General features: G+C 48.6%; 1 protein-coding gene across 1 annotated transcript; it reads right to left on the bottom strand.

The window, feature by feature from the left end:
* Positions 1-1292: 1292 nt before the first annotated feature.
* LOC125330771 (ovocalyxin-32-like) lies at positions 1293-8642 on the bottom strand. Its single transcript, XM_048314357.1, has 6 exons — positions 8361-8642; positions 4434-4496; positions 3479-3653; positions 2708-2844; positions 1955-2017; positions 1293-1862 (listed from the first exon to the last, which is right to left on the bottom strand). The coding sequence occupies exons 1-6, from the start codon at positions 8571-8573 to the stop codon at positions 1704-1706; spliced, it is 810 nt and encodes a 269-aa protein (XP_048170314.1). The 5' UTR covers positions 8574-8642; the 3' UTR covers positions 1293-1703.
* Between the last annotated feature and the right edge of the window lie 5011 nt (positions 8643-13653).

The following is a 13653-nucleotide window of genomic DNA, read 5'->3' as shown; positions in this document are numbered from 1 at the left end:
AGCTGGGATTCGTTTCCAGAAAAGCCCTGCAGGTTCTCAGACAGTTGGAGAGTCTTTAACAAGCAAATGTAGCACTTTTCCCAGAATTTGGAGATGATGAAAGCAGTGTGAACACGGGACAGAAACGGGGTGGGGATGATTTTGTTTGTATTTATGGGGTTTATATTTGTACTTACGGAGTGTGTTTATATTTATGGGGTTTGTATTTCTATTTATGGGGTTTCTATTATGTTTACACCAGTTGTGATGGGAATTCCTGGCTGATGAGTTCTGCCAGATGCGCTGGTTCTCCACAAACCTGGAAAAGAATTTTGCTGTATGATTTGAGGGTTTTAGGCTGAAATCTTGGCCTAAAAGCAGCTGGGGGAGACTTTGCCTTAGAACTCCAACAGATTTGCTACTTATCCAGAAGTTGCTGTGGAGTTTTTTTAACTGCTGTAAGTTTGTGAGCAGCCATTTCCACTGCCCTGGTGCCTGGGAAGTGCCTGATCCTCAGCTCCAGCTCTGCAGAGCAGTGGCCAAAACAGGGTAAGGAGACAACATCAGAGCCCCAAAGTGCCAAATCCATCCTATTTTCTTGGCTTAATTCCAAAAAAATATTTCATTCACCAGCTTCTTTAAGGAATGTTGGAATTCCAAGCTCTGATTTCACACTTTTGATGATAAGAAATGTTCTCCCAGCAGGAATGAAAACACCAGGAGGATGTGGAATGCTGCCTCCCTGAGTTTATTGGGTGCCTTTTGTGTGCTGAGGGAAAAAGCTACAGTCAGAAAATCAGACTTATTTGTGTAGAATGCTGGAAATTGGGAAGCTTAAAACATCTGCAGAAAGCTGTTGTGTGAAATCCTTGGATTGTTTTTCCCAATTACAGCTCAAGGATTGTGAAAACCACCCCAAATTAAACAGGACAGCCATCTCAGAGGCTGTTTTCCTCAGGAAGGTGATGCTCTTGGGAAGGATTTAATTTTTCCTGGCACAAACCTGATCAATGGTGGAAAAAAGCTGAGTTTGGGACAGTCTGGCACAATCCCAGAGAGCAGAGGTGGGACAGTGGTGGATCTGCTGGGAACCCAGCTGGAGAATTTGGTGGCAAAGGACAAAGCCGTGACTTTGTGGTGGCTAGGATGGGACAGGACATGGCAGGAATAACAGAGGAGCTGTTCCCAAACATGGGAACTCATGCACAGGGAGCCTCCCTGGCTCTGCAGGTGTGTTTGGGTTTGAGGTAACAGAGAAGGGGGAAATTTGGGCTCCAACAGCAGCAGAAAGAAAACCCAGCCTCGACCCTGAGTGATGGTACTTGGTTTATTGGAGGTGTGAGTTTAAAATCAGCATGATTCAAACCCAAAAAAGTGATAAAAAATTAGTAGGCAAATATTTCTTAGTGACAGATTAACACTTTACTCACGATTTTTATCCAAATATATTAATTTTGTTTACAAACTCTTGAGTAACAGTTAATTAGTGGCATCAAATCAACTGGGGTGTGTTCATCTGTGTATATATGGAGTAGCAGAGGTTTAGGCAGAGCTGCAGAACTGGAGTCTTGCAGTTGAAGAAGTGACAGGAATTAATTTTGGCACAGAACAGGTCAGTGAAACCATTCCCATTCACTGACTTGCATGGAAGGATGATCCCAGCTCCAGGTCTGTCAACACAAGGATTAGCTCGTTGGATCCACATCCAAAACCGAGGATTTCACTTAAGAAGTTCCTCCCTTTTCAGCTGAAGCCTCAGCAGCTGATCCAGATTCTGCCCCAGATCCCTCGTCCAGGCCGTGGCTCTCAGGAGCACAGAAGTGTTTCACCTTCAGAGGGTGCCCGGGGAGCCACGTCAGGCGCATGTGACAGGAAATGATTTCCTGGAGAAGGGATTGAAACACACAGATTTTATCATCTTGACGCTGTTCATCTTCCTGCTGACAGCAGGGGTTGTCCACATGAAATTCCTTACCTGGGTTGGCATTTCATGCAGTAGGACAGTGTAGTCAAACTCAATAAAATCATCTTTCCTCATCTGGCAGGTGTAAAAAAGAAAAGAATTATCAAGAACACAGGTTTATGTTGTTGAAATTTAATGTTTGCTGTGATTGACGAGCTTGCTTGGGGAAGGTGAGCAGGGCCCCATGGCTGTGGTTGCTGGCTGGAGTCAGATGGGTTTTGACCATGGAAAGACAGGGAATTAGGAGCACTTTCTGCATGGAATGTTTGAAGGCACCAAACATTCTCTGTGTGGCTCTGCAGCCTGACTGTCTGCAGTGGAACCAGGCTGGCTAAGTGCTAATCAATTGAGTTTAACCCTCAATTAAATCTGAGAATTATACCTGACTATTAACCTCTCCTTCAGAGAAATCTCATGCTGAACAGCTAAGGAGCAAAACCTGGATGCTGCCTATGGATCCCAGCAGGCTGAGGGCCAGGGGGCTCTGGAAGTGCTGCTGGATGGATGTGCTGCAGGTGTTGGAGCTGCTCCCCAGGCAGGTGTTTGTGTCAGGTGTGAGCACGGCCGGGGGCAGAGGGTGCTGGGCTCTGCTGTGGGGCTCAGAACTGCAGCACCTGCAGAAGCCACTCCTGCAGACCCAGGTAAGGACAATTTTCCCCAGCAAAACCTGCACAAAGTGTGCAGAGGTGGAGCTGCTGGTGAGGAGAATCCCCCTGGGATTTGGGGTAACCCCCCTCAGGGCAGTGCTCTCTGCTGCCCACTCACCCACTGCTTCACAGCCTTCACTTGGGCCAGGAAGTATCCCAAGGTCTCCGTGGACTTTTCCCACATGATGGAGCTGCTGCCAGCCACAGCCAGAGCCCACACTGGCTCCAGGGCAGGCTCAATGTTGCCATAGCTGTCTGCAAGGCAAGGAGAAAGGAGAAAATAATATTGATTCTGGCTGCTCAGCAGAAAAATGATGAACCTCAGAGCGGTTTTGCCTGGCACAGCACGTTTCCTGGGATGGGGCTCTTCCCTCCAATGTGTCTCAGGGAGGAGAATGATGCCAAACCTGCAGTACCAGTGAGGTATGAAAGTGTGGCAGAGCTGACATTGCCAAGAGAGGGGTCCCCACAATGAGGTGAGAAACCCAAAAATCCACAATAATGGGAGTCCTTACCTAGCTGTGAAAAAATATGGGATTTTTCCAGGGTGGAAAAATTGTGTTAGTCATCCCCAGTGAATTTCCAGCCACAGCTGGGGAGGTGTGTGGGTTTGGACATTTGTTGTTCCTGGAGGACAGTCTGCATTGACTTGACTTAAAAATGGTGTGGACTTGCTTTTAAATCCAAACCACCCTCACAGGATGGTGCTGAGTGCCGCTGGTAAATCCACAGGGGCTTTGTTCTCCCAAAAATCCCTGGGGAGGTGGGGTTGTTTTGACAGCAGGATGGTCTCAGGGTGCTACTGTCAGTAATGTGTCTCCTTTTCAAATGCTTCTGTTCTTCATGCTAAGACAAAATGCAATACAGGTGATTGTTTGGAGGAATATACCTGGAATGTTGTTTCCAGTTATTGGTTTGGTTTGGTGCCTGATCCTTTGGTAAAGTCTGTTGTCCTCTTCCTGGATTTCCTTCTTGTCTTTGGTGTGGGAGCACTTGATGCTGACAACAGGAGGAGACTTTTTCTTTGGATACAGCACTGTAGCCAGGCAGCTCCCAGCATCTTCCTGTCAAGGGAGAGTTTAAAACTCTTATCTTTAATCAAGATTTTATTTACCAGCAACTCACTCTTTGTATGAAGCTGCTCAGGGGTTTGGAAAGTGTCAAGAAGGATTTTATTTTTCTTTTTTCCAGGAAAGAGGTTAAAACCACAAGGCTAAAGGGATTTAACAGAAGGTTTTAATTAATGCTTGTCCTGCTTTCAGGACATGACAATGCTCTAAGTCATCCTGGAAGTATGTTTGTGAGAGCTCAAGAAACAACATTAATTGATAACAGGGACTTTCATTGTGTCAGCCTTGAAACAAAAATAATCTAAGGCTTCACAGTAAGTTCTGAAAATCGTTTGAATTCCACAAAATGTGTGTGAAGGAAGAGGACAGTACAATGCTGCTGACAGCTGGGACAGAGCAAATGGAGGGGGTTGTAATTGGAAAGAACGTGGAGCTGTCAGCTCCTGATTCCCATTTTGGGGTGTGGACAGCAGGAGAATGAGGACCACAGAGGGACAGTGGGGATCACACTGTCACACTGTCACTGAGCCTGGGCCACTGCCAAGTTCCACTCAGGCCCTTGGTTGCCTCAGGTGACTTGAGCAAGAAATCCCTTCATGACTGAGGCCTGACGACCGCTCAGGTGAGCCTCGGAGCAAAGACAGGCAGGGAGGAGCAACAAGGTCCTTCCGTTGCGGCACATCCATTTAGGACACAAACGTCCCTGTTTTGGAGCTGCTGGAGTTCATTAACGCCCAGGGTGAGGGCATTACTCACCCCAGGGCGGGAACTCACCCCAGTTCTGTAGTCCTCAGTGCTGAACTGCAGGTAATACTTGTGGCCAGACTCTGGGATGTTCTGGAAGAGAGAAGATGGAGCCAGCAGTGGAATTAAAGCCTTAAGTGCTGCAAGGAGCACTGAGGAGGGAACGCCCCTCCTGCAGTTCCCTGGGTTTGAGTGCAACAGCGCTGATTTTTAGTCTTCCTTGGTGTTTAAACACAATTCTGGCTGTTGGCAGCATTTGGCAGATCAGGACCCAAAGCAAACCTCTGTGTGTTGTTTATCTAACCCTGAGCCTTCCTGTTCCCGGCACACTTTTCCCAGGAAATTATTAATGGTGTAAGGTGAGTGAAGTTTCATACCCACAGCAGATCCTCAGCTCAGCACCTGCCTGTGGTACCTACACAGAGTTGGAAAATGCAGGTAAAAAAATTGCTTTAGTCACTTTATTTTTATAAAATCCCCTCCTGGAGCTTTAGGATGAGACAAGTCCAGTGTGGAGCCAAATCTCACCATGAGGGAGGTGGAGGAAACACAGAGGATGAGCTCAGACTTTGATAATTTCTTTCTTCTCTGCATCCTCCTTCTCCCCTTCTGCCCTTTTTGTGTATTGCCTGAAATATTGACCTCAAAGTGACAATGGGACATGGGCAGAAGAGTGAAAACTGCTTTTCTGAAATGCAGGAACACCAAAGCAGCAGTAACTGAAATGAAATGAAGTTAAGAAGGCTCTCATCTCCTGGAATAACCACATTTAAGTCGAAGTTTCTAACCATTGTAAATCCACCCAAGAGGTGTTGTTGCTATGGTTTATAACACCCATATCTGATTAATTTGGGGATTTTTACAGTCACCCAGGCTTGTTCCTTTATGTCATCAGTCCTGCAGATGAGAGAAGCTGAAACAGTCAGCAGGACTTTTAAAAGGGCACAGAATTCTGTGTTTCCATGGGTTTTGAAGCAGAAATTCTCTCTTGATTTGCAACAACTCCCCCATAGTATTGTTAGTAGGTACTACCACTCTACTACTGCTGCCTAGAAAGCTTTCAAATGATGCTACACAGCTAAAATAAATATTTATTCTGGTGTGAACACCTGGGGCTTCCTGAGCTCACCAGGGAGAAGGGGGAAGCTCCAATTAGCATGAAATAATTGGAGATGTACAAAAGTCTTCATAGTCCCGAAGGAAAACTTCCATTTCCACTATTTTTCCCACTCTCATCCCAAAACGCTGTTAACCAATCCCAGAGTGTGAGCTGGTCAGAGCTCTGGGGTATCTGACAACCCCAAGGGGAAGCAGCCAAAGATAAAAATGTCCAAAAAGAGAAGAAAACAAGTGAGTAATTCATTTTTTCCACTCAATATCTGGGTCGCGGGATTCTTTTACTTCTGGGCTTCAAATTACTGCAGCTTTCCTGACAGATTTTCAGTCCTGGGAAGGCCAAAACAGCAATTTCAGAGCGGCTTCGTTGCAGGTCCCCAAGGAATCAGTTTACAATCAGTTTGCAATCAGTTTGCACCTCCCTCACTGCCCACAGGCACGGAAAGGGAGGATCCCCCTCTCCCCCCCGTGCTGCAGGAGGTTTCCATCTCTTCCCCTCTGCATTTCCCCACCAAGATTTCTCCCCTGGGATCAGCTTTTGCCTGGATCACTGGGCATGGAGAAGCTGGCACTATGGAAAAAGGAGTCAGAGCTGCTCCTGCCATGGATTCTGCCTTTCCCACCCAAACATGGGGCTCTGACTGTTGGAAATTAATAGAAAAATTTTAATTGACTTCTAATGTTAGGGACCAGAGCTGTGGTGTTGCACTGTTTGTGTCCAGGTGAGGTTGTGAAATGTTCACCTGGATATCTGAAAACTGGATTTTCTAAGTCCAATTTAAGCAAATGTTGCACGAGGTCACCTGGCTTTTCCCTTTCCCTTTTACCTCCCTACTTCTAAATTAGGATTTCCAGGAGAGCTTGGGATGGGAAACTGCTCCCAAAAGCTTCCCTTTAAATTCTGGGATCTTCAGCTGGCACAAACTAATACTTCTCTTATCAAAAGTGTATTTTAAAGTGCTGCTGCCAACTAAAGAGCTGCTGTTTCCTACAAGGTCCTTACTCAAGAAAAAAAGAAGGGACAACAAAAAGCAACAGCAAGGTAAGGATTATTCCGTGTTTGGCATTTCGTTGCCAATAAAGGAAGTCTCATTTTACTTGAATTTGGAAGATCTTTCCCATCTAAGAGAGTTCCCACTCCTGTTTCCAATTACCAGTTTCACCAGCTCGTGGCCTAATAAAGTCAGTATTAAATTACAGCGCTCATTATTAAATTCCATGAAAAAATTATCCTGATTTTAGGAGATCCAGAAATAGAGTAACCAATAGGAGATTAGCCCACTTAAAAAAAATACTTAAAAACCAGACAAGCCAAAAAACCCCCCAAATCCCAACATTTCTGTCTCTTGCCTTCACATAATACAGCACATTCCTTCCAGGAAATTCTTCTCATTTTTTTCCAGGGGTGGACAGGAAAGAAGGAAGTGCCCACTTCTAGTGCATTTCTCCTCTTGTTTTCACAGAGTGTGCGAAGGAAAAAAAAGGGAAATAAACTGCAGAGAGTGGTTCCAGGGAGCTCCTACAGCACCCAGCACTGTCAGGAAATAAGGAGCAATTTCGCTTCTCTATTATGAGCCAATTGTTTTCCTTCCTACATCAGGAAGCAGGTGGCTGACAGAGGGTGGAAAATCCCTTTCCCTCCCCACAAATATTCCCTTATTCTTCAGACAGGCACAGGTGTTTATATATGGAAATATTTACATATAGACATATGCAAAGTGCCCGGGAAGTACAGAAGGAGCACTTGTACTTTTGGAGAGTAGAAACTAACACAGTGAATCCCTGTCATAGGTGTCTGTAGCAGTTTCATAGGAAAACTTCAGTGTCACAGAGCACTTCCATGCTCAGCACCTAATGATCTCTATAATACAGGGGCTGCATTAATGCATCCTTGATATTTCTGGTTGGTTTGGAATATCTTTTTTGAAAGGGAGGATTTAACACTACACCCTCTTACTCAGTTTTAGGAGTTGCACAGGACAAGTGGTGTAAGATCTCCAGATCCTGGGAAGGATCCAGTGGAATCCAGTGCTGCCTCTGGCACCTCAGACTGGGAATCCAGAACAACCAACCCTTGCTCTCGGGAGCTGCCCAGCAGCAGGAGCACAGGGCTGGATTTAAATCCCTTCCCTCGGCTCTCCAGGAAGGTGATGCATTCCTTCCAGGATCAAGGACAAAACATTCCCCAGAAGTTTTTGCCTGATCCTGTACTTTCAGAAACTGAATAAGCTGTAAAAAACCCCCAAGCCTGGAGGAGGAGAAGGGCTGTACCCCGAGCACCACCTCGAGCATCCCTGGCAAGCTCCCCATGACGGGAAGGCTCTGTCCCCGTAGCTGCTCCTCTCTAGCACTCCTGTCCTGTTCTGTCGCCTCAATTCGATGTGATTTTTGGAAGATTAAGGTATATTTTCTGGTGGGAACTGCACTGCCTTTAGATGAACCTCGTGGTCCGAGGGAGGGACTGTGGGACAGCTCCTGAGGGGGTGCCCCCTGAGGAAAAAGGGAGATGGGACAATGGTCCCTGAGGGGGTGTTTCTGAGGAAGGGACAGATGGACAGTGGGCCATGAGGGGACCTGGATGTCCCTGAGGATGGGGCAGTGGGACAGCAGTCCCGGAGGGGCCTCAGGTACCCCCTGAGGGAGATGGGACAGTGCTCCCTGCGGGAACCCGGGCGTCCCCGAGCATGGGGCAGCGGCTCCTGAGGGATGCGGGAAGGCGCCCGGTGCCCTGCGTGGGAACGCGCTAAGCTCGGTTATACAGAACTGAATAACAACAGAATAATTACTGTTTAACTGCACTTTCCCCAGCGTCCCTTTAAACCCCGCCGGCTCCCCGCTTACCTTCAGCGTAGCCTTGCGGACCTGCCCGAGCGCCCTCAGCTCGCCGAGGGATCCCGCCTGGAAGTTGCGGTACTGCAGGGCCACCCGCGCCGCCGCCGCGGCCGAGCGGCTGCCGGGCTCCAGCTCCTGCCCGGCGCCCGGCGCCGCGGGGCTGCCACGGGGAAGGACGAGGAGCAGGAGGAAGGCGGGCAGTGAGGCGCGGAGCCCCGGCATGGTGCGGGCAGCGGCGGGCACTGGGGCGAGCTCGACCCCGCTCCGGTACAAATAGCGGGGCCCGGCCCGCTGCTCCCCCCGCCCTCCGCCCGCTGCCAGCGCCCGCCGAAGGGCCCGGCCCGGCGGCGACTCCCCTTCCCTCAGCCCTCCCACCTGAGAGCCCGCGGGCGGCAGGAGAGCGGGGGGGCTGAGGGGAGCCGGGACGTTATGGGGACACTGAGGCTCGAAGATGCTGGAGGGGACTTGAGAGGCACCAGGGGTATTGAGGGGAGCGGGGGAAATTGAGGGGATTTGAGGGCGACTGAGACTGCTGAGGGGAGCCAGGGGAATTTGAGGGGTGTCAGGTGCTGAGGGGAGCCAGGGGCACTTGCGGGGGACCAGGGGTTCTGAGGGGAGCCAGGAGGATTTGAGGGGGACTGAGGACGTGGAGGGCAGCCAGAGGGACTTCGGAGGAACCAGGGATTTTAAGGGGAGCCAGGGAAAATTGAAGGGAGCGAGAGGAGCTTGAGGGGGGACCTAAGGGTTCTGGGGGGTCAGAGGGATTTGAGGGGTGCCAGGGTCCTAAGGGAAGGCAGGGGGACTCAAGGGGGACCAGGAGTTGTGAGAGGAGATGAGGGGGCTTGAGGGGGACTGGGGGTACTCAGGCAGGGCTGGGAGCCAGGGGTGCTTGAAGGATGCTGGAACTTGAGCAGGACCAGGGGTTCTGGAGAGCCAGGGCCACTTGGGGGGGGTCACAGGATTTGTCTGAAGGGAGCCTGCAGCTCGAGCCAGGTGTGGAAGCCTGACACAGATCAGAACAAACACAGGTAATGGTTGGAAAAACGCAGTTAGCTCCTTCTCAGCGTTACCACAACTCAACACCTCCCAAAACTCCAGAGCCCCGCTCAGACCATGACACACTTTGCTTGGACACAGCTGAAATATTCCAAATGTTGTGCACAAGAAGCAGAGGGAAGCATTCATCTCTGGAATAAATCTCACTTAGTGAAGTTTTTGGAACCAGTATAGTCATGTCTTGGTAACATGAAAAAAATCAACTGAGAAAGCAGACAGATTCCCTTTAGATGATTTTTGGGATACAAGCTTGCTGCCTTGCTCCTCCTGGAAGCATCTCTTTTGGAGAGATTATATGTGGTAAAATGTAAAAGGCTGCAGCACTTCCTGTGTTAAAAAAGCTGATTTTTAATGACCTGCTCTGGTACCATCTGAGCAGGCGGGTGTTTGTATGTGCAGCTGGGAATCTATTTTTGTGCTCCTGCATGAGTGTTGGGGCAGGTTTCTGGGCTGGGACCTCAGAGAAGTAAATCAAAACTTTGGTTAAGCACTCAAATTGTCTCCTGTGGAGCTTTAAGTCTCTTTTTATTACTGGAACGCTTTTTCACAGAACTTGAAATTCAGTATTTCTGAGGCTTTCTGAAGTGAGGGAAAGAATTATTTCAGTAAAGCTATGATATCTATCTTTATTACAGTTTTTTATGCCACCCAGCTAATTTTCCTGATTTTGTTGATTATGGTTTTCCCTCCTGAAACAGACCCTGTAATTTACAGTTTGCATCTTCACATTCACGTTTCACACATGCCAGACTTCAGCGGGCTTGGAGCAACCTGGACTAGTGGAAGGTGTCCCTCCTGCCTGGTGTCAAGTTTAGCTGGAGGATAATTTTTTCCTTATTGGGACACATGCCACGTTTCTCTCCAATATTTTTCTGGAAATAAACCAACATCCAGCCTTTTCTCGTTTATCCTCGCTATGCTGACAGCGCTGATGTCCCTTTTAAACTGAAATCCAAAGGCTGATTGCCCTCGGCTGGCACTGGGGGGGTTTGGGCAGTGCCAGCTGTGTCCTGCTGTTCCCTTCCTGCCCTTCCAGCAGCACCCTGGATGTGGGATGAGCGCCGAGGGTTCCGTGGGAGCACAGGAAGGTCCGTGGAAAGGCGAGCAGCGAGGTGGAGCAGGGGTGGCCGGGGAGGAAAGCTCCGGGGCAGGATGACAGCGAGGGTGGGGCGGGAGGGAGCGGCTTCTCCTGCTCACGCTGCTCCTGTGCTGCAGCTGCTCGGGAAAGAAGTGGAATCCACCCTGCACGGGGGTTCACACTCACAGCTTCGGTGCCTTTGATTGTGGGGGAGTTCAGAGGCTTAAAATGAGGTAAAAGCCTCTAAATCCGGCTTTGTCACAGAAAGCCTGCCAGCCCTGCTGGCTCAGAGCTGAGCCCTGAGCCGCTGACCCCATCCGTGACTTTGGATGCAGTTCCTTTCCCCTCGTGTTCTCCTCCTTTTCCTGCTTTCCCAGTGACAGGGCAGTTTCCTTCCTCCCGAGGGCAAGGAGGAGGCTGTGAGTAACCGAGGGTCGGTGTGACAAAGCAGGGACAATCCCAGGGCAATTTCCTACACTTCTGCAGAGATCAGGCTGCTGGAGTTTGCTGTTGATCTGACGGGACTCGGAATTTACAAAACAATTTGACTTGGGAAAAACAAAAGCTCTGATGCTGAACAGGTTCAGGTCAAGGCTGGGGGATGTTTGTAAATATGCACAAGCACAAGGCTTTGTGCTTGCACAGCATTTAGGAAATGTATTTATTTTAAGCTCTGGGGGTTTTTTAAAAGCTGGAAGTGCATCCTCCAAGAGCCAAGGTTGCTTCGGGCTCTTTGGTGAGGGTGAAATGAAGCTCTGCAATGTGTCAGAGCTGAAGTGGGTGATCTGACCTGAAGGGATGTATCCACTGCTGGAGGGGGTCCAGAGGAGGCACCAGGGTGATCAGAGGGATGGAGCAGCTCTGCTGAGAGGAAAGGCTGGAGAACTGGGATTGCTCAGCCTGGAGAAGCTCCAAGTGACCTCACTGTGGCCTCATCTGAAGGGGCTACAAGAAGGATGGACAGAGACTATTGACAAGGGATGGAATGCCAGGGCACAGGGAATGGCTTCCCAGTGCCAGAGGGCAGGGCTGGATGGGATATTGGGAAGGAATTTTTCCCTGGGAGGGTGGGGAGGGGCTGGGATGGAATTCCCAGAGCAGCTGCCCCTGGCTGCCCCTGGATCCCTGGCAGTGTCCAAGGCCAGGCTGGACATTGAGGCTGGGAGCAGCCTGGGACAGTGGGAGGTGTCCCTGCCATGGCAGGGGTGGCACTGGGTGGGCTTTAAGGTCCCTTGCCATCCAAAGCATTCCATAATTCCATGATTGTGTATATTCTGGTTAATTACAATGTGGTTCATGGAGGTTTTGTCCTTTATTTTTTCCCTCTCATGTATTTTTCCCTCTCATCCCACATAATTTGCTCCAGACCCAAGGAGGATGGTGCTGGTGTCAGTTCCTTCTTACAGAGCCTCTCTCCTTCCCCCTTCTCTGTTCCCCTTTAGGAACCAGGACATTGTGGGAAGCTTCCCAAGATGTTTTGCATCACACTTTTGTCACAGCTGCCTTGGAGCCTTTGGAACTGGAAGCGAGGGTTGGTTCAGGCTGTGGCTCTCATTCTGAGGTTTGCATTTTCTTTTTTCATACATCAAGTGCTTATTTGGAGGCCAGTTATTCCTAATTTGTTTCATATTTGGAGGCTGTGTCTATATCCCTTGTATACACCAGACCTCTCTGGCTCTCAATCATTACCAGATGACTGTAATTTAATACAGTGAATTTGGACAAAATTCAGTTTATTTGGTTGTGCAACCTTTCCAGTTTTAACTTCACCATCTTGCTGTAGTTAGGAACAAGTTCTCTGACTTGATTTTAACTGATTTGAGATTTATTCTCAGTAATTAATCCCAAGAACTTGTTTTTAATTAGTCTCCAAATGTTTTGCTGGATAAATCAAGGATAGGTCACCTTTTAATGCATTTCTGGGCTGATCTTACCTACAGGAATAAAATATGGGTACTGATTTAGTGTGACTCATTTTTTCCAGGAAAATTTGGGTTTGAAGGCTTCTGATTATTTTTAAATCAAGCATGGGATTTTTTTTTTTTTCTTTTAAAGAAACATTTGTGGCAGCAGCAGTTCTGTCCCTCCAGGCCCCTGCAAATTGTCTCTCTCCATCTTTCCTGTGGCTCCCTTCAGGTACTGGAAGGCCATAATTAGGTCACCCCAACACTTGACTTTTAAGGGACAATATTTAAATCAGTCAGGAAGTTCTGGTAACCCTTTGTGGCCAAAAATGTAAGTTCATTGATGCTGTTTCCATTCTTCTATTTATTTTTATGTTGGGTTTCAAATGTGTGTCAACACCGGTACAACGGAAATGGCACCAGGAAGTTTCTGAGCTCTCTTAACTGCTGTTCCCACTTTTCCAGTGAATTATCCATCAGCACTTCTGCTCCTGTTGCTTGGAGGCTCCTCCAGCCCGATGCTTTGATGGTGTAAAGCCACCTTTAATGCCCCATTTCATTCCATTTGCTGGTTTTAGTTATCAGATCAGTACTTTTGCAGTGTGAAACACTTCCACGCAGAAAAAGCCCCTTTGTGACCCCAGTGAAACAGAGAAGCACAGGAACCCTCGAGCACGTGAGCATTGACAGGTTCCTCTTTTATGGCACTTCCCCAAATGTTGTTCTGGTGGGAAATGAGAACGTATCTGCACTGCCCTAATGCCAAGGAAAGTGAAAGGACACGGGTTACAAACAGGGAGTCAATCATTGCAGATTATCACTGTTACTCTGCCGCTGCAGACAGACACAGAACATTTTGCAAACCTCTTTTGGATAACTTCCTTTTGATTCTGGAGCTGGTGTGGAACAGAGAAACCTCTGCAGACCAACAAATCCCTTCCATGCCCAGTGAGATACCAGCACCCAGGGTCAGGAATAAACACGGGCAGCAAACAATCCCTGATCATGACCTGAAATCACCGTCCTGCCTCGTAAAATTGTAACAAAGGGATGTGGGATCAAGCTCAGGCCCGTTCAAAAATAAACAGCAATTAAAGCAGCCCTTTGGAGCTGAACTGCTGAGGGGAAGATTTGCTTTTGGAGTGCTTTGTGCCACTGATGGCTGTTCCAAGGGAGCTCAGCTGGGGTGTCTGGTTGTTGGACAGCTCTTGCAGCAGTTCTGCCTCCCCAGAGCTGGTCCCTAAAAGATGGGGATCTGAAATGA

This window comes from Corvus hawaiiensis, chromosome 10 (assembly GCF_020740725.1).
Source record: "Corvus hawaiiensis isolate bCorHaw1 chromosome 10, bCorHaw1.pri.cur, whole genome shotgun sequence".
NCBI classification, from domain to species: domain Eukaryota; kingdom Metazoa; phylum Chordata; class Aves; order Passeriformes; family Corvidae; genus Corvus; species Corvus hawaiiensis.
Note: the sequence above shows the minus strand (reverse complement) of the source record. Positions and strands in the feature narration are given on the sequence as shown.

Coding starts and splice junctions, on each gene's coding strand:
- LOC125330771 (XM_048314357.1), bottom strand. CDS start 8,573: ATGCCGGGGCTCCGCGCCTCACTGCCCGCCTTCCTCCTGCTCCTCGTC. Junction 4,497..8,360: donor TCCGCAAGGCTACGCTGAAG/GTAAGCGGGGAG, acceptor TCTCTCTTCCAG/AACATCCCAGAGTCTGGCCA. Junction 1,863..1,954: donor TGCATGAAATGCCAACCCAG/GTAAGGAATTTC, acceptor TCCCTTCTCCAG/GAAATCATTTCCTGTCACAT.